Source organism: Podarcis bocagei (genome assembly GCF_964188305.1).
Source record: "Podarcis bocagei genome assembly, chromosome: 13".
Classification (NCBI taxonomy): Eukaryota; Metazoa; Chordata; class Lepidosauria; order Squamata; family Lacertidae; genus Podarcis; species Podarcis bocagei.
Window position 1 is genome coordinate 34,145,021 of NC_138138.1, and position 23,657 is coordinate 34,168,677.

Consider the following 23,657-nt stretch of genomic DNA (forward strand, 5'->3'; position numbering starts at 1 on the left):
GCGTGTTATGGTCTGGTGCGTGTTATAGAGCGAAAAATACGGTAAGTAATGCACTGCATCTTTCAATAGATTTACTTTCAGCTCTACAAAACAGAAAACAGATTATGATCATCAAGTTACGAGGCAGATTCCATACATGTTACACCAGATAGACATAACTCCATAAACCTGCTTTTATAAAGCACAAGCTATGATAATCTTTGTTATCTCTTGTGGAAAGAGAACACTTAGCAAGGCTATGACATGGTATTGTCTAAGGAAATTCTGAATTCTGGAAAAGTCATTCCATGGCTGAAACGTAGATCTCTGAGTCATATAACTACACCCCCTCTGCTCCCCACTTCCTTGTATTGTACTTTTATGTAGCATTTGACAGTAGATGTTTCAAAAATGAAAAATAGTGAGGAACTAACAGAAAATTTGCTTCATTTTTCAGATATGGATTACTGTTTCCAATGCCTCGAAGGCCAATTTCCAAACAGCAACAGAGATCAATGTCTTCCTAAAGTCCTAAACTTCCTGTCTTTCACAGAACCTTTGGGAATCACTTTAACCTTTTTGATTTTGTCTTCTTCTGTAATCACAGCTTTGGTGCTAGAAATTTTCATCAAGCACAGGGACACTCCCATTGTCAAAGCCAACAATCGGAATCTCACCTACACTCTACTCATCTCCCTCTTGCTCTCTTTCCTCTGCTCTTTGCTATTCATTGGCTGCCCTCAAACAGTGACCTGCTGTTTACGACAAACTGCCTTTGGCATCATCTTCTCAGTGGCTGTTTCTTGTGTTTTGGCAAAAACTGTCACTGTGGTCCTGGCTTTCATGGCCACCAAGCCAGGATCGAGGATGAGGAAATGGGTGGGGAAAAGTCTGGCCAATTCTGTTGTATTTAGCTGCTCCATTATTGAAGCTATCATTTGTGTTGTGTGGCTATGCACTGCTCCTCCATTCCCACATTTGGACATGTATTCTCTCACGGAAGAAATCATAGTGGAATGCAGTGAAGGATCAGTCATTGTGTTTTCTTGTGTTCTGGGATACTTGGGATTTCTGGCTAGTGTTAGCTTCGCAGTCGCTTTTCAGGCCAGAAAGTTGCCAGATAGCTTCAATGAAGCCAAGTTCATCACTTTCAGCATGTTGGTGTTTTGCAGTGTTTGGTTGTCCTTTGTTCCTTCTTACCTGAGCTCAAAGGGAAAATACATGGTGGCTGTGGAGATCTTCTCCATCTTGGCCTCCAGTGCTGGGTTAATGGGTTGCATCTTTGCCCCAAAATGCTACATAATTATCCTGAGGCCTGACTTGAACAGCAGAGAGCAGCTTATGCTTAGAAATACCTAGGAATTAAATTGTTTTGCTTTTTATGTATTATTCCATTGAAATGACTATTCAAAAGTACCCCTGAAAACATGTTAAATAACTTGGCCTTTTCAAGAAATATGCTTCTGTGACCCTCAATATTCTATATTTCTTTTCTTATTTAGTCTGATATTCCAAATCTGCCTACTCCCATTAAATGGAAGAGTGGGGTGAACATTTTTCTCTGAGGGTCATGTTTTCTCTTGTCCATAGGTATGAATGTAGAGTTTTGTGGCATATATTGCATTTTCAGATACAGTAAGGCTTCCTATCATTGCCTCCCAGTGTTTTTATTGAATACATAGGACTACATTATTGAATCAAAACAGGTGAAATCTTTATTGGTTACTTGTGTAAGTGGTTTTGACTCAGGCATTGGTTGATTATCTACATAGCACGTCTGCTGACTGCTTCTCAGGGGGGTCACTTCTGGGACAGAATTGCCCTAGGAATTATATCAAATAGTAGCAGCCCACCGAAACCACTGTTTTGGGGCTTATGGACAAAACACTTTTCCATGGATCCTTTTAATGAAAATCCCCAATTCCTGGAAGGGGAAGGCACAACCATACAATTCTTCCAATTAAATATCATGAATTCTACCTAATGCCTAACCATTGAAGTTGTGATGAAAGCTGTGAAGGAGTCAAAAACCACAAGACCGGTCAATCTGTCAGGAGATAAAATTCCTTCCTGGTCCCAAATACAGTGATTCCTTGGCAAGGTCAAGAAGCAAACAACAAAGCATCACACCAGGATACTACAAAATTTTTGGACAGGGATGCTGGAGACAAAATGAATCCATAAGTTGTTTACAAACAATAAATAACAATAACAGACATAAAACATCATAAAACCATCCAAAACCAGATTACAATATTTCCCTTAAATTTACTTTTTTTAAAAAAAAAATCCTTCCATTTTCTGCCAATGAGTGATGTCTTACAAAGTGCAATACTTGTGGGTGATAACTTTGAACACTTTCATTATCACAAATTGCTAAATGTCATCATTCATCTTGCCAATTCCCACATGGATTTATATGAAATCACAAGCACAATAATTAACACTCTGAAAGCTAATATTAAGTGTCTGTGGGTTTCCCTTTATCAAATTTTTTATAGCCTTTGAAAAGGTTTGTGGTGTATAACAGATTGAACCTAGGCATTCTGTATAACAAAGTATCTCACAATGATTGTGGTATTTCTTTTGCCTCTTCTCATATTGTTACTGCATGTACCTCAAACTGAGTGTGAGCCACATGCTGTTATGTGCGCTGTGGTAGATCGTTTCCAGCTCCCATATCAATATTATGAGATAGGTGAGCTAATCATTGGAGCAATTGTTACTCAGTATGGCTGCATATTTGGAGAAATATCATTTAGTGAACACCCTACAACAAAATTTCTAGATGAACTGAAAGAATTTGCGTAAGGATGTTTTTTCCCTCTGCATGTGTTGTGTCAGATCATAATACTAAGGAAAAGGTAATGGAAGGGAATGCAGATGATACAATGGTGGTTGGTTTAATCACAACTGGAGAGGGGGAGGCGGCCTATAGGAAGGAAATTGAGCAGTTGGGGGAGTGGTGCAGGAAAAACAACTTACTCCTTAACTTAAAGAAAACAAAAGAGATTATTGTGGCCTTTAGGAAATGTAAATTGAATATTCAGCCATTTATTATTGAGGGGAAGTGCGTGGAACAGGTCTTGGTGTTTCGATTTCTGGGAATGGAGTTGAGAGATGACCTAACCTGGGGAGAAAACAGCAAAGACCTGATGAAGAGAGCACAGCAGTGGTTATATTTTCTGAGAATCCTCTGTAAAAACAATCTCTCAAAGGACTTGTTGATGGCATTTTACCATTGTACTGTGGAGAGTGTATTAATTTATGTTCTGTGTGTGTGTGGTTTGGGAGCTGCACGGCCAGGGAAAAAACAATGCTGTCCAGGGTTGTAAAGAATGCAGAGAGAATAATTGGGTGCACTCTAACCACCTTAGATCAAATCTATGCTGTCAGGTGCCATAAGAAAGCTACAGAGATAGCGCAGATTAGTACGCACCCTGGAAATGATCTCTTTCAGCTTCTGCCTTCTGGAAGAAGGTATAGGGTTATACAGACCAGGACTAGCCACCTGAGAAACAGTTTCTACGCAAATGCAATTCTGGTTCTAAACGCAGCATAAGGAGTCTCTATATTATATTGTATTTTAAAATGGGGTTTCAGAGTTTTTAGGGGTTTTTGAATGTCTTACATAGATTTTCAGTTTCATTGTTCTATATGGGACAATGACAATAAAGATATTGTATCGTATCATATCGTATCATATTGTAGTGGTTGTAGACTAGGGATGGGGAGCGAATTTGTGGCCCTCCAGACTACAATTCCCATAGTCCCTGATGACTGACAAACTGTCTGGAGCTGATGGGAGTTTGAGCCAATACACATCTAGAGAATCATAGGTTCTTTCTCCCTGTTGTAAACACATATGTAGGTCGAAAGCAAATTCATAATTACCTTTGAGTAACTTGTACAAATTTAATTCTTAGGAAGCCATGAAGAACAGTATGATATAATGCTATAATCTTAGGAAACCGTTTAAAGCCTAGTATATTCTAATCAAAACAGCTTCCTACCATCAAAAACAATTTGCCTTATACTTGCTGGCTATTCAGCTTAAATATCACTGATCAAACTTTGGACTTATGAATGCTTTGCTACTCAACTGTTAAGATCTAAACTTTGTAACAAAACATGCTTAAGCCCTATTTCTTGTTCTAGGCTAATATTTACTTTTGATATTTATGTCTTATTTATTTATCAGTCAAAGTGAACCAAGAATTCAAAGATTTCCCTACTCATAACTAACATTGAAGAAGTGGTAATCAGTTACAGGCAATGAGCCTAGGACTCCCTAGATGTATATAGTCTTTCTTCTATGTATTACACTTTATATTTGCTTATTATTTTGGTTTGACTTGGTTTGGCATGTTGTTGTTTTTCGTTTCTCCTCATCATGCTGATTCTACATTCCACATGTCACTTTGTCACATCATAGAATCATAGTATTTTAGAGCTGGAAGGGCAATGTAGGAATCTTTTGCCCAACATGAGGCTCAAACCCCTGACCCTGAGATAAAGAGTCTCATGCTCTACCTGACTGAGCTATCCTATTATTTCAGGTAATTTATCACTTACTTTTTTCTCCCTCCTCTCAGTCTTTCCATACTTTCCAATCCAGACGTATTATTTGTTTTTGTATCTTCCCTTCAAGTTCATTTCTTTCTATCTCTATTTTATTCCACACAACACCTAAGATTTCTCCCCATTATTTTTCTCAACCAAAGAAACATACTGCATAATGCTCATATCCATTCAATTATATGGGCCACATTTTAAATGACATTTATTTCTTTATATTGATTGATTTAAAAATGTTCTTTAATAGTAATTTCAGCTCTATCTCTGATTTTGCTGTTCAAAGAGATCCATTGCTATTGGAGTGTGACTTCAGACGTGGATTTAGGTTAGTACTACTGGATCCACCACACTGGGCAGCAAGCTTAGGGGGCATTGGAATGCATCACAACTAGAAATAGTGTATTGATGACTGGCTGATAGATTTTACAGAAAGTTGGGTTCAATGTGGCTTTCTTCAGCAGCACATTCACAGTTACCACAGTCTCTGAAACTCTGAAAGTAGATATTGAATACTCAGTGCTGGGATGTTGGGTGGTGTAGAGGCAGGTTGACAGCTGTCAGACTGATCTGTGTGAGATTGCCTTCATCAGAAAGGGTCCAGAGCCACTGAACAGGCTGGATGTTTATTTTGGATTGATGCTGGGCATTCTGCATGAATATGTGGCTCAAGATGACAGGGTTGTTTCTTTTGCCTCTGCTTCTCTTGTTTCCGTGACTCCCTCAGACTGACTGTGAGTCACATGCTGTTATGCATACCATGGTTGATTCCCCCCACTTCCCACACCAATATTATCAGTCAGGGGACCTAACGATTGGATTTATTGTTACTCAGTATGGCTTCTTATCTGATGAACTATCATTCAGTGTACATCCCACAAACGTGTTTCTGGAAGAACTAAAACTTATGTAAGGAGTATGTTTTCTCTGCGTACTTCAGGCCAGGTAACAACTATTACTCCTTGAAAAAAGTGGTTTAAAAATGTCCTTAATGAATTATGGGTATGTTATACACATATATCAAGAAGTAAGGCTTCACACCTGCTTGATCTACTCAACAAACCCATGCTAGTTTGGTTGTCCTAGGGGATTTTAACATCCATGCCGACACGACCTTACAAGGGGCCGCTCGGGACTTCGTGGAAAGCATGGCCTCCATGGGGCTGTCCCTGAATGAGTCTGGCCCAACTCATAGCCACGGGCATGCCTTAGACCTGGTGTTCACCTCTATGGATGTTGGTGATCTGACAATAAGTAAAAGCGAAACCAAAGAAGTGCCATGGTCAGATCACTTCCTGGTGCAACTGGACTTCTCCACGACCCTTCCCCTCTGCAGGGAGGCGGGACTGATTCAGATGGTCTGCCCCCGCCACTTAATGGATCCAAATGGTTTCCAGAGAGTGGTAGGGGATGTTTTCTCCCATGTTGATGGCCTTTCAGCTGATTCCCTGGTGGCCCGCTGGAATGTGGAGTTAACCAGGGCTATTGACTGTTTGGCTCCAAAGTGCCCTCTCCGATTGCATGGACGCCCGGACAGCCACGTGGTTTTCCACGGATCTGAGGGCAATGAAACAATCGTTGAGACGGCTAGAGCGCCGGTGGCGGATAACCCATTCTGAATCTGACCGGACACGGGATTTTCTTCACCGCCTCTATTGCATCTGCGGAAAACAGCAGCAGGAGACTCTTTCAGGTGGTTCGCAATTTAGCGGAACCACCTGCTCCATCAGGGCCCAGTAGGGGCAACATGATCTCCTGCAATGACTTTGCAAAGTTTTTTGCAGATAAAGTCGCTCAGATTCGAGAAGAGGTAGACTCCACCGTGGGAGCAGGGCCGGGGCAGGAGAGTGCTAGAGTCCTGTCTAGTCAAGTTGTGTGGGATCAATTCCAATCTGTTACCCCCGAGGATGTGGACAGGCTGCTTGGACGAGTGAAACCAACCACTTGTCTCCTTGATCCTTGCCCATCCTGGCTTATAAAAGCTAGCCGGGAAGGACTGGGCGATTGGCTTCGTGGGGTGGTGAATGCCTCTCTCCGTGAGGGAGCCTTCCCAGACTCGCTGAAAGAGGTGGTTATTAAACCGCTTCTTAAAAAACCATCTTTAGATGCGGCCACGATAGCCAACTATCGCCCAGTCTCAAATCTTCCATTCTTGGGCAAGGTGATTGAGCGAGTGGTTGCTGAACAACTCCAGGCACGCCTGGAAGAAGCGGATCATTTGGATCCCTTCCAGTCGGGATTCAGGCCTCATCATGGGACTGAAACTGCCTTGGTTGCACTGGTTGATGATCTCCGGCGAGCTAGGGACAAAGGTGAGAGCTGTTTCCTAGTTCTGCTGGATCTCTCAGCGGCGTTTGATACCATCGACCATAACATCCTTCTGGACCGTCTTGAGGGGCTGGGAGCTGGGGGCACTGTTATACAGTGGTTCCGCTCCTTCCTCCTGGGCCGTGTTCAGAAAGTGGTGGGGGGAGATGAGTGTCCCCCATGCTTTTCAACATCTACATGAAGCCGCTGGGAGAGATAATCAGGGGATTTGGGCTGGGAGTTCATCAGTATGCGGATGATACCCAGCTCTACCTCTCTTTCAAATCAGAACCAGTGAAGGCAGTGAAGGTCCTTTGTGAGTGCCTGGAGGCGGTTGGAGGTTGGATGGCGGCTAACAGATTGAGGTTGAATCCTGACAAGACAGAAGTACTGTTTTTGGGGGACAGGAGGCAGGGAGGTGTGGAGGATTCCCTGGTCCTGAATGGGGTAATTGTGCCCCTGAAGGACCAGGTGCGCAGCCTGGGAGTCATTTTGGACTCACAGCTGTCCATGGAGGCACAGGTCAAATCTGTATCCAGGGCAGCTGTTTACCAGCTCCATCTGGTACGCAGGCTGAGACCCTATCTGCCTGCGGATTGCCTCACCAGAGTGGTGCATGCTCTGGTTATCTCCCACTTAGATTACTGCAATGCGCTCTACGTGGGGCTACCTTTGAAGGTGACCCGGAAACTACAACTAATCCAGAATGCGGCAGCTAGACTGGTGACTGGGAGCGGCCGCAGAGACCACATAACACAGGTCTTGAAAGACCTACATTGGCTCCCAGTACGTTTCCGAGCACAATTCAAAGTGTTGGTGCTGACCTTTAAAGCCCTAAACGGCCTTGGTCCAGTATATCTGAAGGAGCGTCTCTCCCCCCCCCCCATCGTTCTACCCGGACACTGAGGTCCAGCACCGAGGGCCTTCTGGCAGTTCCCTCACTGTGAGAAGCCAAGTTACAGGGAACCAGGCAGAGGGCCTTCTCGGTAGTGGCGCCTTCCCTGTGGAACACCCTCCCACCAGATGTCAAAGAGAACAACAACTACCAGGCTTTTAGAAGACATCTGAAGGCAGCCCTGTTTCGGGAAGCTTTTAATGTTTGATGTATTATAGTATTTTAATATTCTTTTGGAAGCCGCCCAGAGTGGCTGGGGAAGCCCAGCCAGATGGGCGCGGTATAAATAATAAATTATTATTATATTATTATATTATCCCCTCCATATTAACACACAGGGTTTCCCCTTCTCATTTCCCCTTTCCAGTTGCATTTCTGAAGCCACTTCTATCTTCTGTAATGTACCCCTACTTTGCACTGATTCTCACCTTCGTCTTCAAAACCAGGTTTGTGTGTGAGGGGAGGAGAAGCTGCTTTTCTCAGCTAAAGAAGTCTGAGTAAATGGAGGTGAAGTGAGGCTGAGAAAAAAGTGGTAGTTTTAATACAAAATATGGGGAGGGGGGACACCGAGGGTTTTTTAATCAATCAATCAATCAATCAGTCAGTCAGTCAATCAAAGCAACCACTTTTCGCCAGGAGAAATAGCAGATATGAGTAGAACACAGAAGCTAAGACTGAAAATCTAATGCAACCGAACTTTTCCAAGCTGTCTTCTCATTGGACTCATTTTGTTTTAAACTGCCACTCCCCCCCTCCCATGTTGAACCCTGTTCGGTCTACTGAAACCTCTGCTTTCTTTTAAAATCACTAGATAGTTATTTCTGTGTTCCGTTCTCATTGCACTCAGACTTCTCTGTCTTTCATTCCTCAGCTGCTTCTTGTCTGAGACATAACTAATGTGGACCTCCCACATATTCTATAGTACTCAAACCTATGTCTTTGGCAATTTCCCTCGCAGTTCGTCCCAACCCTGCTTTATTGAAACTTCTACCAGTGTGTAAACCACCGCTTTCCCTCTTGCAGTGTTTCTCCCTTCTGGCTGCCTTGCCAGGGCCACTGCTGTTGTGCAACCTGCCTTCAGCTTTGTTTCCCTATCCAACTCTGGTTTCATACGAAGCCAGGTTTCCTATGTGGCATTACAAATCTTCCATAGGGGCTGAACAGTGGTGTGTGTGTGTGTGTGTGTGTTATGTACTGAGTTGAATAGGATCCAAAATGCAGCAGTCTGATTGCTCCTAGAACAATAGGATTCAGAATACAGCAGTCTGATTGGTCCTAGAACAATGCAGCAGTATGATTGGTCCTCAGGAGACACCCAATCCAGCTCCAAGTGGAAGTGAATCCACAATCTGATTAGCCTACAGGAGAATCCCGGAATTAGCCAATCACGTGCAGCCAATTGTGTAAATAATGTATATAAAGCAGATATTGTGGGGAAACTTCCATTCCTCTTCACCACTATGACCTGAATAAAGAGCATGAAATCCACTCTCAACTCCAAGTATATTTCAATTAATAAAAAGGGTAAATGGATCCATAGATATTATACAAGTGATCAATCTTTATTAATTGCAAAGTTTTCCAACATCTGGTACTTTTCCAACTACCGTGCTAGCTGCTGTTAGTAAATATGTTATTAAATCCTAACTTACAAAGCAGGCAGGATTCTTTCCTAATATTCCTTCCAATTAGATGTAATCTAACAAATGTTTGAAAAACTGATGGCTGATGAAGAGCTATATATCTGCCTTAATTAACTCTTTATTCAGTTCAAGGACAAAGAACTACCAGCATATCTTGTCCTTGGCATTTGCTGTCAAGGAGATAAATGAGAACCCTGAACTTCTACCAAATGTCAGCCTTGGCTTCCACATTTATGACAGTTATACAAGTGCAAGGATGACTCATCAGAACACCCTGAAACTTCTTTGCAGTCATAAAACTGTAGTCCCCAACTTCAAATGCAATAAGCAGAAGAATCTGATGGCCGTCATTGGAGGACTCGACTCTGAAATCTCCCTTTACATGGCTACTCTTTTAGGCATCTACAAGATTCCACAGGTAAAATATTTGGATTGGCTATGCAGCTTTCCCACATGGAAACCCAGCCAGATGGGTGGGATGGGATATAAATAATACCTACTACTACTACTACTACTACTACTACTATTATTATTATTATTATTATTATTATTATTATTATTATTATAGATAATATTTACTTTTCTACTGTTGGCCTTTTCAGTTTTTCTTTTGTTCTTTTTGGAAAGAAAGTGTCAGTCTGCAAACAATGAATGTGTAGTTAACACAACTGTGTAATTGGCCCCCTATTCATGCAAGAAGAAAAGCGAACAATTAATTCCACAAAGGCACAAGTGGTAACCTACTCTCCCTCCCCAAAACCAACTACAAATGGAATTGCCACCACTCAAGGGTATGTCTTGCAGCTGGGTCAGAGCATCTCCCTCTGGCAATTGTGACGCCTCATTCCAGTGTCTCTGGCATAGAATGGGTAGTCAGAGATAGAATAAGAAACCTAGCAACTGACTAAATGATCTAATTAATGAAGTCTTCCTTGTTCATTTAAATAAAATATACAACAAAATACTAGCAACCAAAGAAATGGGATCCTCATAACAGAGGGTCCTGGTTGCGCGCGGGACCCAAGAGCTCACCTGATAGGGTTCAAATAGGGGGGGAGTAAGAGGTCCTGGCCATCCCCCTGGGATCACACCAGACGATTTTAGCCAATAGCCAGTGAGTGGCGTGATCCCAGGGGATTTAAAAACAGCAGTGTGATGCAAGGAGGGGCACTTGCTTCACACTGTTGAACACCCGCCCACCCTCCCTAGTTTAGGTACAGTTGCTTGGCCTTACTTTGGTTTGGGTCGCCTGTTTTGGAACAGGGGCTGGGTAGGAATTTTTTCATTTGGCAGATTGGCTTTAGCCATTTGGTTTTCGCCTACCCTTGGCAAATCGTCACAACTTGTAAGGTGGCGGTTAGGCATTGGCTCGGTTGGATTGTGGGGAGGGGAGGTGCAGCCATCACCTGCCCCTACAGGAACTGTGTATTCCATTAAAAAATCTGGGCATCCTCGATCTCATCCGAAGTCCGCTTGAGGGGCTAGGGCCATGCCCGGACCACAGAAACCTCGGGGTGAGCTTAGGTTGGTCCTCATCGACCTAGCTCCCTCGTTTGGTTTACCCCATTGGATGATCACCCTGAGAGGTGGAATCAGTTATAGTGGGGAGTCAATGCCTAAGCCAATACCGCTCACATGATTGTATTTCAATAAAGTTGTGGCCAAAACTTTGCCCAAAAACTTAAACTAATATAAGTGTCCGTGTGTATTTATTTTGGGTGTGGGTCTTGGGGCCTCAAGACGCAAATGGTACAAGCAGTAAGTTGCAACTTGGTAATAGCTGGGATAGCTGGGATAGCTGGGATAGCAGGCTTGTTGGTTTTTGAATGTCTGATGTAGATTTTTTCAATTTCATTGTTCTGTATGGGACAATGACAATAAAGGTTATCATATTGTCACCCTCGGAGGCTAAGGAATTGAAGAAACTCAATATGGAGGTCGGATGGCCAAAGTATTGGGAAATTTTGGAACAGGAGGGAGATAAATTGAAATTACAAAGTCATGAGAAATTGAAACCTAAAGTACAAGACTGGCTTCAATATTACCAAATAATGGAGATTTATAAACAGGACAGGAAAATTGGCTTTCAGGTGGAAAAATCAAAATTAGAGACTGAACTGTTAGAACCCAATACTAAGAACTTGTCAAGAATGTATAATTTGCTGCTGAAATGGAATACACAAGATGAAACAGTTAAATCGGTTATGATTAAGTGGGCACAGGACATTGGCCATAACATTATGTTTGCTGACTGGGAATGGTTGTGGAACACCGGTATTAAATTCACGGCATGTAATGCCTTAAAGGAAAATATTATGAAAATGATTTACAGGTGGTACATGACCCCAGTCAAGCTAGCAAAAATCTACCATTTGCCTGATAATAAGTGTTGGAAATGTAAAGAAACTGAAGGTACCGTATTTTGCGCCCCATAAGACGCTCCGGCCCATAAGACGCACCTAGTTTTTTGGGGGGGAAATAAAGGGAAAAAATTATTTCCCCCCCAGGCGCGGGGCTGGGGCACCCCGAGCTTCCCCCGACCCCAGCCCCCAAACAGGCAGCTCTCTGCAAGCCGTGGGAGCCCAGCAGTGGTTCCCGCTGCTTGAGGAGAGATCCGCGAAGCCTGCACGTGCTGGGATCAGCGCTTGCAGGCTTCGGGATGCCTGCAACTCTCCCCAAGCAGTGGGAACGTTCCCGCTGCTTGGGGAGAGATCCGCGAAGCCTGCGCGTGCTGGGATCAGCGCGCGCAGGCTTCGGGATGCCTGCAACTCTCCCCAAGCAGTGGGAACGTTCCCGCTGCTTGGGGAGAGATCCGCGAAGCCTGCGCGTGCTGGGATCAGCGCGCGCAAGCTTCGGGATGCCTGCAACTCCCCCCAAGCAGCGGGAACGTTCCCGCTGCTTGGGGAGAGATCCGCGAAGCCTGCACGTGCTGGGATCAGCGCTTGCAGGCTTCGGGATGCCGGCAACTCTCCCCAAGCAGCGGGAACGTTCCCGCTGCTTGGGGAGAGATCCGCGAAGCCTGCGCGTGCTGGGATCAGCGCTTGCAGGCTTCGGGATGCCTGCAACTCTCCCCAAGCAGCGGGAACGTTCCCGCTGCTTGGGGAGAGATCCGCGAAGCCTGCACGTGCTGGGATCAGCGCTTGCAGGCTTCGGGATGCCGGCAACTCTCCCCAAGCAGTGGGAACGTTCCCGCTGCTTGGGGAGAGGTCCGCGAAGCCTGCACGTGCTGGGATCAGCGCTTGCAGGCTTCGGGATGCCGGCAACTCTCCCCAAGCAGTGGGAACGTTCCCGCTGCTTGGGGAGAGATCCGCGAAGCCTGCGCGTGCTGGGATCAGCGCGCGCAGGCTTCGGGATGCCTGCAACTCTCCCCAAGCAGTGGGAACGTTCCCACTGCTTGGGGAGAGATCCGCGAAGCCTGCGCGTGCTGGGATCAGCGCGCGCAGGCTTCGGGATGCCTGCAACTCTCCCCAAGCAGTGGGAACGTTCCCGCTGCTTGGGGAGAGATCCGCGAAGCCTGCGCGTGCTGGGATCAGCGCGCGCAGGCTTCGGGATGCCTGCAACTCTCCCCAAGCAGTGGGAACGTTCCCGCTGCTTGGGGAGAGATCCGCGAAGCCTGCGCGTGCTGGGATCAGCGCGCGCAGGCTTCGGGATGCCTGCAACTCCCCCCAAGCAGTGGGAACGTTCCCGCTGCTTGGGGAGAGATCCGCGAAGCCTGCGCGTGCTGGGATCAGCGCGCGCAGGCTTCGGGATGCCTGCAACTCTCCCCAAGCAGCGGGAACGTTCCCGCTGCTTGGGGAGAGATCCGCGAAGCCTGCGCGTGCTGGGATCAGCGCGCGCAAGCTTCGGGATGCCTGCAACTCCCCCCAAGCAGCGGGAACGTTCCCACTGCTTGGGGAGAGATCCGCGAAGCCTGCACGTGCTGGGATCAGCGCTTGCAGGCTTCGGGATGCCGGCAACTCTCCCCAAGCAGCGGGAACGTTCCCGCTGCTTGGGGAGAGATCCGCGAAGCCTGCGCGTGCTGGGATCAGCGCTTGCAGGCTTCGGGATGCCTGCAACTCTCCCCAAGCAGCGGGAACGTTCCCGCTGCTTGGGGAGAGATCCGCGAAGCCTGCACGTGCTGGGATCAGCGCTTGCAGGCTTCGGGATGCCGGCAACTCTCCCCAAGCAGTGGGAACGTTCCCGCTGCTTGGGGAGAGGTCCGCGAAGCCTGCACGTGCTGGGATCAGCGCTTGCAGGCTTCGGGATGCCGGCAACTCTCCCCAAGCAGTGGGAACGTTCCCGCTGCTTGAGGAGAGGTCCGCGAAGCCTGGAGAGCGAGAGGGGTCGGTGCGCACCTACCGCTCTCGCTCTCCAGGCTTCAGCGAAAGCCTGCATTCGCCCCATAAGACGCACCCACATTTCCCCTTCATTTTTGGAGGGGAAAAAGTGCGTCTTATAGGGCGAAAAATACGGTACTTTCTATCACCTTTGGTGGACATGCCCGAAGATTAAGGCTTTCTGGGAAATGATATATAATGAAATGAAAAAGGTACTTAAATGTACTTTTCCTAAGAAACCAGAGGCCTTTCTCTTGGGCATTGTCGGCCAATTGGTGTCAAAGAAAGACAGAACTTTCTTTATGTATGCTACAACAGCAGCAAGAATACTCATCGCAAAGTATTGGAAGACACAAGATCTACCCACCCTGGAAGAATGGCAGATGAAAGTGATGGACTATATGACATTAGCCGAGATGACTGGCAGAATCCGTGACCAGGGAAAGGAGACGGCGGAAGAAGAATGGAACAAATTTAAAATCTACCTTAAGGACTATTATAAACTTGATGAATGTTAGAATGTCGAGGTTTTGAGTAAGAAAGGGTTACAGCGATATAAGACTAGACTGAAGGAAAGATTAAGAGGACAGAGGACTGACAGAAATATTTAGAGTTGCTAAAAACTTTTGGACATTGGGATGCAGAAAGGGGAGGTATGGGGGAGTCTGAGAAACAAGGTTTATGAAAAAAAAGGTTATGAAACTATACGTGTTTGTATGTCTTTTTATATGTTTGTATTGTTTTAAAAAATTTTGTAAAACCAATAAAAAAATTTATAAAAAAAAAATTAACACTGCCAGTGCCTGCTGGCAATATCTAGATTGCTACCCCCCCCAAAAAAATAAAAAAATAAAGCTTATCATATTGTATCAAATGATGGTCATTTGACTATATAGTTTGAAGACATTTGTTTTCTCCATTATGACTTTTCAGGAGTATCTTATGTCATCCCCCACTCACCCAATGAACTCTTGAAAAAAAGACTTTCCTGACATTTTACTGACATTTGCATGTCTTTTTACTTAGATTGCCTATTGTGTAATTGCTCCAGTCACTGATGTTAAAACCCATCTCCCTTCATTCTACCGGATGGTGCCCAATGAAGAATATCAGTATGAAGGGATAGCTCAGCTTCTTCTGCATTTTCAATGGACATGGGTTGGGGTCCTCACAATGGACGATGATAATGGAGACAAATTTTTCCAGACCTTTATTCCAATGCTTTTGAAACATGGAATCTGTATAGCAATGAAGGGAAGAATTCCAGCCACCTCTCAAGCGGCAGATACACATACTTCCTTTGATTCCATCTTAGACGAAGCTATTTATCTATCGAATGCCAGTGTTCAAGTGTTGGTTGTAAATGCAGAAACTATTACTATCTCTTTTTTGTTAATTAAAATATATGCATATGCAGCACAGGAGTCTATTCTACCATTAGCTATGGGGAAAGTGTGGATCATGACAGCCCAATGGGATTTCTCAGCAGACACAATACAGATGGAGATGGATATGGATATGCAAGTCTTTGATGGTGCCTTCACTTTTGCAATACACTTAAATGAAGTGAGGGGGTTCAGAAAATTCCTGCAGACTGTTCGTCCTAAATCAAAAAATGAAGATGGGTTTATTTTGCTCTTCTGGGAAAAGGCATTCAGCTGCTTATATTCTGATTCTATGGATGGCATGGAAAATAATAATAATGCCTGTAGTGGTGAAGAGAATTTGGAGAGCCTCCCTGGGACACTCTTTGAGATGAGTATGACTGGCCAAAGCTACACCATCTACAATGCAGTTCATGCCATAGGACATAGTTTACATAAGATGTACTCAGCCAGGCGGAAACACAGAGCTGTGCCATACAGAGGTGGAGTGAGTCCAGTAAAAGTACAACCTTGGCAGGTAGTGTTTCTCATCCAAAGTTAATTTCTTTGAAAGCTGTATGCACATATCTGGTAAGAATGTCCTGTGTTCCTTGAATACTTTGCCCACTCACCTGACTTCTTTTCTCCTTGTAATTTTTTATTAATAATACAAAAGGTGGATAGAATTCCAGAGTTAAAAGAGAACAGGAAAAAACTGCTGGTTTATTTATTTGGAACAAACAAACTTTTCTACCCTATTATGGAGACACATAATTATTATATTATATAATCCATATTAGGGTAACATATTCATTAGGTCAACTAAAATGTTGCAAAACATGATCGCCTAATAAAGTATTAGCCTACTATGGATGTGGGGCATTGGTTTTTCTTTTTATAATAGTCCCACACAAGTATCTTTCTTTTTTTTATTTTTATGATTTTACATAGAATGATTTGGTGTTGTTAAGTATAATATTTTACTGCTTAAATATTCTGGATGTGATTAATTTTACAAGTGCCACTTATATGCAGAAAATGAAAAATTTTGCAAAAAGAAACAGTTATCTCACTATTTCCTCTCCATTCACATCAGAAGACAAGGAAGGCATATATACCTCCCTATACCCGGAGGTTCACAGAAAAGATCAGCATAAAACCCACAATATATTTAATCAAAATAAAAATAGCTCCCCAATAACACCTCCCCATTGGTCCCATTGGTGCACTGGTGGGAATTGTTATTTTGGAAGATGCTCAGTAGGGCCCGTTCTGGGGTAACTTCTAGTACCTGTTTAGTCATTTTGCTTACCGTATTTTTCGCTCGATAAGACACACTTTTTTCCTCCTAAAAAGTAAGGGAAAATATCTGTGCGTATTATGGAGTGAATGTGTGGTCGATCCCTGGCTCCCTTTCTGGCCCTGCCCCCTTGCCCAGGCCTCCATTGTTGAATGTTCTGCAGACGGAGGCTGTTTGTTTCCTCAGCGACATGTGATTGGCTGATTAGATTATATGTCTGGAAACTGTAGAAACAACTCCCTTTCCTTTCCGAAAGAAACTGCAGAAATGTGAGTTTAACCCTATAAAAACAGGATTTTTTCCCTTTGCAAAGTAAGCTCAACAACTTTGAGCTGATCCTCAAAAAATTGGGGCTTTCCCCCTTTGCAAAAGAAGCTGCACAACTGGTAGCTGATCCTCAAAAAATGGGCTTTCCCCCTTTCCTCCTCTAAAAACTAGGTGCGTGTTATGTTCAGGTGCATCTTATGGAGCGAAAAATACAGTATTTCTTGTATGACTGTTGTCCAGAAGAGTTGGGTTTGGGGGCATTCCCACCACATGTGGAGGTCTATGCCTGTGGAAGTGTAGCCTCTCCATGTTTTTGTGAGGTTCCTGGGTGTATCAGGGCCAGTTTCTGTGGTGTTCAGTACCATCTATAAGTGAGTTTCATAGTGAGTTCTTTTCTTTTCACTGATATGGATTTCAAGGGAGGTTTAGACCACATTCTAGATCACTTGGTGGCATTTATTTCATAGCCTATGCCACCTTCCCATTGCTTTTTTATTGTGTTGTAATCATATAAATTATTTAATGAGATTAATTAAATAAAAGGGGGCTTGTCTATATAACTAAAAAAGAAAAAAGAAAGCAGGGAAGGGGGGAAAGAGAACAAGAAAAAGAGGCAGTATTAATTCTGTTGTGGAGACCCCAGGGCTTGGTGTTGGGTCCCTAGATTGGAGCTGAGACGGCAGTTCCAGGAAACGCCTCCAAAGGTTCAGGTCTCCTACGTGGAGACCATTACACTTCTTCAAAGGGTTTTGAAAATATTGATAATAAATGAACTGAAAATTAAAAATTAATATAAAATATGGGGGGGGGTTGTGCCTGTCTGCTCATCTCCGCTGACAGGGGAGGGCCCGTGCCGGATTTGTCTTTCCCCAGTGTGGTCCCCAGAATGTGGTTCCTCACTGGGCCCCAGTCTGCTCTTTTGCGCCAGTTACCAAGGATATTGGCTTGGTGTCAGGCCTGGGCTAGGCTGCACATTCCCTCACAGCCTCCCTGACTTTCTCGGTCCCCTCCTGCCATTCTCACTTGGCAGTGGTGGTGGTGGTGATGGCAGCAGCAGTAAGTTGGAGGCCTCCAGTCCAGGAATTTCATTGGGGCTCTCTTGGTCCTGGTGGGATCAAGATTGTCGGGGTATGGGTGTGTGAGGCTCTGCGCTGCCTCTTCACTTGTCATTTTGGGCTCCCTGGGCTCCCTTTTCATTGCTGTGATGGTGGTGTGGGGACCAGACAAGCAGCTTGGTTGGTGCTGGTGGTCCCTAGGAGTTCAGTGCGGCTATGGCACTCACTATTTTGCCTCACCAAAAGTCCCTCATTTTTGGCTTGCACTTTTTTTCATTCCAGCTTCACTCGTTCTTGCGAAGTATCTCCTTTAACAACAGTGCTGGTGACAGAGTGTCATTTGATGAGAATAGTGAATTAGTATCTGGATTTGATATTGTAAACTGGGTACTTTTTCCAAACAAATCGTTTTTACGAGTGAAAGTAGGAGGGATGGATCCACAGGCTTTACCGGATCAGAAATTCACAGTGAATGAAGAGGCTATCACATGGCACAGAATATTTAACCAGGTGGGATCCAAATATAGAAATAAGATAAAACTTAAATTAGTAAGAGGCACAATAAAGAACCATGCCAGGTGATTCCATTCAGTAGGAGAGTCAATCTATCTGTCTACTTATTCATATATATACAGAAAACGTAAGAGCAAGTGCTAAATGGGAAGAGTTCCAACAATGAGCCTTGATAATTCTTCTTACACTGATAAGAAGATATTATTCTCAGTAACGTATATGTGGGACTAAATCATATAGCAGAGTGGTTGACTAAATGATTGTTTTCTCTCTTATTAATTCAGTTATATATTGCCCACATATATTAACACCTCATTATTTAAAAAGTATAAAGGCCAATCCAAATTTTAAAACATTGTAATAAATAAATGTAAAAGAAGGTAAATGTAAAACTGCTGCCCTACTGTATTATCTTGACAAAATGAAAAAAATGAACAAGGCATCAACTTCCAAGGGTCATTTTCCTAGTGAGCAGATTTTTTTGTATAATAAAGTCCTGGTGCGATATCCTGGCCATTCTTAGTTCTATGTTAGGAGTTTTCTTAGACACAACCAAACAGAATTAGGAACAGAATTTGATATCAACAATGTAAGCTGGTTGTTTCTAGTGTCCTGTATCCTTGCTCTGTTCTTTTCACTGGTCCTGCATTACCATGGGACCCAATGTTCTCAACAGGAGCATTTTGTGTGTGTTTGTTTGTGTGTGTGTCTGTTTGTAAAGGTACATCAATTTATTTCTCTTCATTTTTAATGGATAGGTGGTGCCACTTGCCAGATGTAATGATCACTGTCATCCAGGCTACAGAAGAAAAAAGAAGGAGGGGGAGCCATTTTGTTGTTATGATTGCACTCCATGTCCAGATGGAAAGATTTCAGACCAGAATGGTAGAAGACATAGTGACCTAAATGATGGATTGAATCCCCTTTTTCTGCTGTCAATCTAGTTCCCTAAAACAGAACGGGGATGACAGTTGTCTAGTTCTGACATAGATCCGTAACATTTTCTATCAAGTCCAGATAATGTGTTTGGTAAACTGCCAAATTTCATCACCATTGCCATGCTTTTCTAGAAGGGATTTCCATCTCTTATTTCAAGTCGAATTATGCATGTGTTTTTGATTTCTCGATGTATACACCTCCCACATGTATGGTTGCAGTCTTGTTATTGTTTTACCTAAGAAATATCAAAATATTTTTATATAAGTGAAAATACAACAAGAAATGTCTACTCTGATAGAGAGAAAGAGAGAGAGAGAGAGAGAGAGAGAGAGTGCGTGTATGAGAGAGAAAGATGAATGCTGAAATAATCTAGTTTGTTTAATCCCAGCTAGATGTTCTGAGACCAAAAGAGCAATGGCACCAGTGTAGAGGAAGAAACTTTCAGAAAGTATTCCTATTTACTCTTATTTAATCAGACAGTTCTATGCTGAGTTTGTCATCTTTGATTATTGAGCAATTGATACAAACTTTGTCCCATTTTCAGATATGGACAACTGTTTCCAATGCCTAGAAGGTCAATTCTCAAACAAGAACAAAGATAACTGCCTTCCTAAGACCCTTAACTTTCTCTCTTTCACGGAGCTCTTGGGGGCCACTTTAGCCTTCTTTATTTTGTTTTCTTCTCTAATCACAGCTGCAGTGCTGGGGATTTTCATTAAGAACAAGGACACCCCTATCGTCAAAGCCAATAATCGGGAGATCACCTACTCTCTTCTCATCTCTCTACTGCTTTGCTTCCTGTGCTCCTTGCTATTCATTGGCCGACCTAACATAGTGACCTGCTATTTAAGACAAACAGCTTTTGGCATCATATTCTCAGTGGCTGTCTCCTGCATTTTAGCAAAAACCATTACTGTGGTTTTGGCTTTCATGGCCACCAAGCCAGGATCTAGGATGAGAAAATGGGTGGGGAAAAGATTGGCCAGTTCTGTTCTTCTTGGCTGCTCCACTATTCAAGCCATTATATGTGCTGTTTGGTTATGTACTGCTCCTCCATTTCCACATTTTGATATGCATTCTCTGACTGAAGAAATCATACTGGAATGCAATGAAGGGTCTGTGACTCTGTTTTATTGTGTTCTGGGGTACTTAGGATTTCTGGCCTCTGTCAGCTTCATTGTGGCTTTTCAGGCCAGGAAGTTGCCAAATAGTTTCAATGAAGCCAAGTTCATCACTTTCAGCATGTTGGTCTTTTGCAGTGTTTGGTTGTCTTTTGTTCCTTCTTATTTAAGCACAAAAGGAAAATACATGGTGGCTGTGGAGATCTTCTCCATTTTGTCCTCTAGTGCTGGGTTACTAGGTTGCATCTTTGCCCCCAAATGCTACATAATTATCTTGAGGCCTTCCTTGAACACAAAGGACCAGTTAATAAGGAGGAATATCTAGGAAATTAATTGTTTGGATATTTATGCATACAAAGATATTAAATTGAGCCATTTTTTCAAACCAAATATATGTACTAACTTCTTCAACTTTTCAAGTCTTCTCCATTGAGTGCTTTTGTAAAAAATATCAGGATAAAACTGTAACAGATTTACACATCTTGTTGTGTACAAACTGTGAATTACAGTTTAAAATAGTGGTTAATTGCCCTTTGTTATGAATCTGACTCTATTCATTAGCCATTGTCTGTTGCAAACTATTGTCTGTAATTTGTGCAAAATACTAAGTCAGCATTTTCGAAGAAGTTCTACGAGGCCCTGGGGGGTGACCCGGGAATCCCCCCGACACCACCTGCTAGCCCTGGGGCCGCCTGGCGGGGGAAGGGGTTCGGCCACATGCAGCGTCGCTCCCCCCCCCCGCGGCCCCCAAGCTCCCACAGGCACGGCGGGCAGCAAGAGGGCCCCCGTGCCACCACCCAACACCCCGGGGCAGCCAGGTCCGCCAGGGAAAGGGGGCCCCCATTTAAAAGGGGTATTCTGGGATCTATTACGCCCCCCGCCATCCTTTGGGAGCCCTGTCATGGGGGGGAGGCCAAAGGCCCCAAGCCTACCTTTGGAGCAAGGAAGTCCAGCGACATCCTTCCCGAAGAAGCTCTGGAGCCAAGTGATTATTCCCAGGTAAGATCCTCCCTCTATTGTGTGGGCAGATAAGTCCCTCCCCTACCTGGCCTGGTCTCCTTGGCAACGCTTCCCCCAGGCAGGATTGGACAACTGACTGAGGTAGGCGGAGACCTCCAGGTGTCCCACCTGAGAGAAGGCGACGCCAAGCCTATGCTGATGGAGCCGCTCCAGATCCACCCCCGTTTTTATGCGGGGAGTGGTCATTTTTGAAGAAGTTCTCCTCTAGGCTATACAGCAGGAGGTGGAAAAGAGATGAAGCATTAAAAGGCCAATAAGAGCAATATCAATTATTTATGGTCATGAGAAGTTTACTGGACAATATGTTAATATAATACAGCAACAAGTCATTTCCTCCCATTTGAAAAAAAATCCAGTACTAGGCATATCAAAGTGCTAGTTTCATAAACATAAAGTAAGAACTGTTGTTGTGGGCATTTAAGGTAAAGGTAAAGGTACCCCTGCCAGTACAGGCCAGTCGTGACCGACTGGAGTTGCGTGCTCATCTCGCTTAAGAGGTCGAGAGCCAGCGCTGTCCGAAGACACTTCCGGGTCCCGTGGCCAGCGTGACGAAGCTGTTCTGGCGAGCCAACACCAGCGCAGCGCATGGAAACACCGTGTGCTGGTCCAGGGGGGAGGTTTCCGTGGGGCGAGGTCCAGGACGTGAGTCTAGGGTCGTCAGACAGTCCTCCACGGGTGAAGCGGGGTCCACAGCGAGGAGCCGGGCAAGGACAGGAACTCTAGGGGAACAGGACTGGATGCTGGCTGAAACAGCTCTTCAACGACGTTGCTCCCACAACCTGGGACTGGGCTGACTGGCCTTTATCTTCTCTGAGGCCAGGGACAGTCCTGGCCCCCAGGAGACCCGCCTCTCCTGGCCTTAAGGCGAGCACTCCTCCTGGGAGAAACCAGTTCCCTCCGCCTCTCTGCCCTGAGCCTCTGCAGCTCAGGAGAGGCCGTAGGGTTACTGTACCCAGGGGGACACTCACCTTCCCCTGACAGGGCTGGGAGAGGTGCACCTGTAGGCACTGTGTCCTCAACCACCTCCGGAGCCAGAGTGGATTCACCTGGTGCCTGCTCCTGAGGATCCAGCACAGGTGCAGGCGCTTCAGAATCAAGGCCCTGCCCCAGTTCAGCCGGCCCTGGAGGCGGGGACTCCTGTGCAGGCTGGGATTCCTCCGGTTCAGCCTCTGAATCAGATTCCCAGGCCATCACACACCGTTTACCTTCCCGCTATAAAGCGGTACCTATTTATCTACTTGCACTTAGGGGTGCTTTCGAACTGCTAGATGGGCAGGAGCTGGGACCGAACAACGGGAGCTCACCCTGCCGTGGGGATTTGAACCGCCGACCATACGATCGGCACAGCGCCACCCGCGTCCTGTTGGGGGCATTAACAGTGATGCTAAGTTGTATTTGTGTTTAGAAGAAATATGGGGAGAAAGTTGATTTACAGGCATGCTTACGTTTTATGTTTCTTCGTCTATGGTAATCTATTTCCAAGGACAAATTCAAATTTTCACACAGTTATTATCATAAATAACAAATTCCCCAGATCTACCATGAATTTTCTGTTATAACCTCAAGTTGCAATAAAAATTCTGAATTAAATTAACGTTATTGTTATCGTCAACATCATCATCATTTTTCACACACAATTCTATCTTTCCACCTGTGGTTTAATTTTATTGCCACCATATTGTTCATTTCCCCATTGAATGAAAGGGTATGATATATTTTTATCTGAGGGTCAGGTTCCCTTTAGTATAAACTCCTTGATGTAGATTTTCAGATGCACATACTGCTTTGGTGGAAGAAACACAAGTTTTCATCCTCTGAATAGAGTAAAGGTCTATCCAAGGCTATGTTTATTTAGACATGGCAATTGCATTGCAGAAGACCCACACGCTATCAACCCTAATCTCTATTAAGCTTATCAATGGGATGTTCTGCCTACATATGGAGCTAACAGCTACTTAACGGGATGATAGCTTTTTCACAACCAGCTTAATAAGAAACCACAATAAGCTAACTTCAGAGGGAAAACACAAGAAAAACAGCATTGCTGAACTTTCTTTTTACATCTAAGAGAAACATGCCCTTAAGGTATAATTCATAATTATCCACATCTAGAGAACCATAGGTTCCTTCCCCCTGTTGTAAACACATATGTAGGTCCAAAGCAAATTCATAATTACTTTTGAGTAACTTGTACAAATTTAATTCTAAGGAAGGCATGAAGAACAGTATGATATAATGCTATAATCTGAGGAAACTGTAGAAAAGCCTAGTACGTTCTCATAAAAACAGCTTCCTACCATCAAAAAAATTGGCCTTATACTTGCTGGCTATTCAGCTTAAATATCACTGATCAAACTTTGGAC

At 44.3% G+C, this 23,657-nt stretch overlaps 2 protein-coding genes across 2 annotated transcripts; both read left to right on the forward strand.

Annotated features, from left to right (window-relative positions):
• Positions 1-390: 390 nt before the first annotated feature.
• LOC308571792 (vomeronasal type-2 receptor 26-like) lies at positions 391-1,338 on the forward strand (the record flags this gene model as incomplete). Its single annotated transcript, XM_081167416.1, has 1 exon — positions 391-1,338. The coding sequence occupies one exon, from the start codon at positions 391-393 to the stop codon at positions 1,336-1,338; it is 948 nt and encodes a 315-aa protein (XP_081023542.1).
• Positions 1,339-4,475: 3,137 nt separating this feature from the next.
• LOC308571793 (vomeronasal type-2 receptor 26-like) lies at positions 4,476-19,158 on the forward strand (the record flags this gene model as incomplete). The annotated part of the gene is made up of 4 exons (XM_081167417.1): positions 4,476-4,538; positions 9,526-9,817; positions 14,742-15,617; positions 18,973-19,158. The coding sequence occupies exons 1-4, from the start codon at positions 4,504-4,506 to the stop codon at positions 19,156-19,158; spliced, it is 1,389 nt and encodes a 462-aa protein (XP_081023543.1). The 5' UTR covers positions 4,476-4,503.
• Between the last annotated feature and the right edge of the window lie 4,499 nt (positions 19,159-23,657).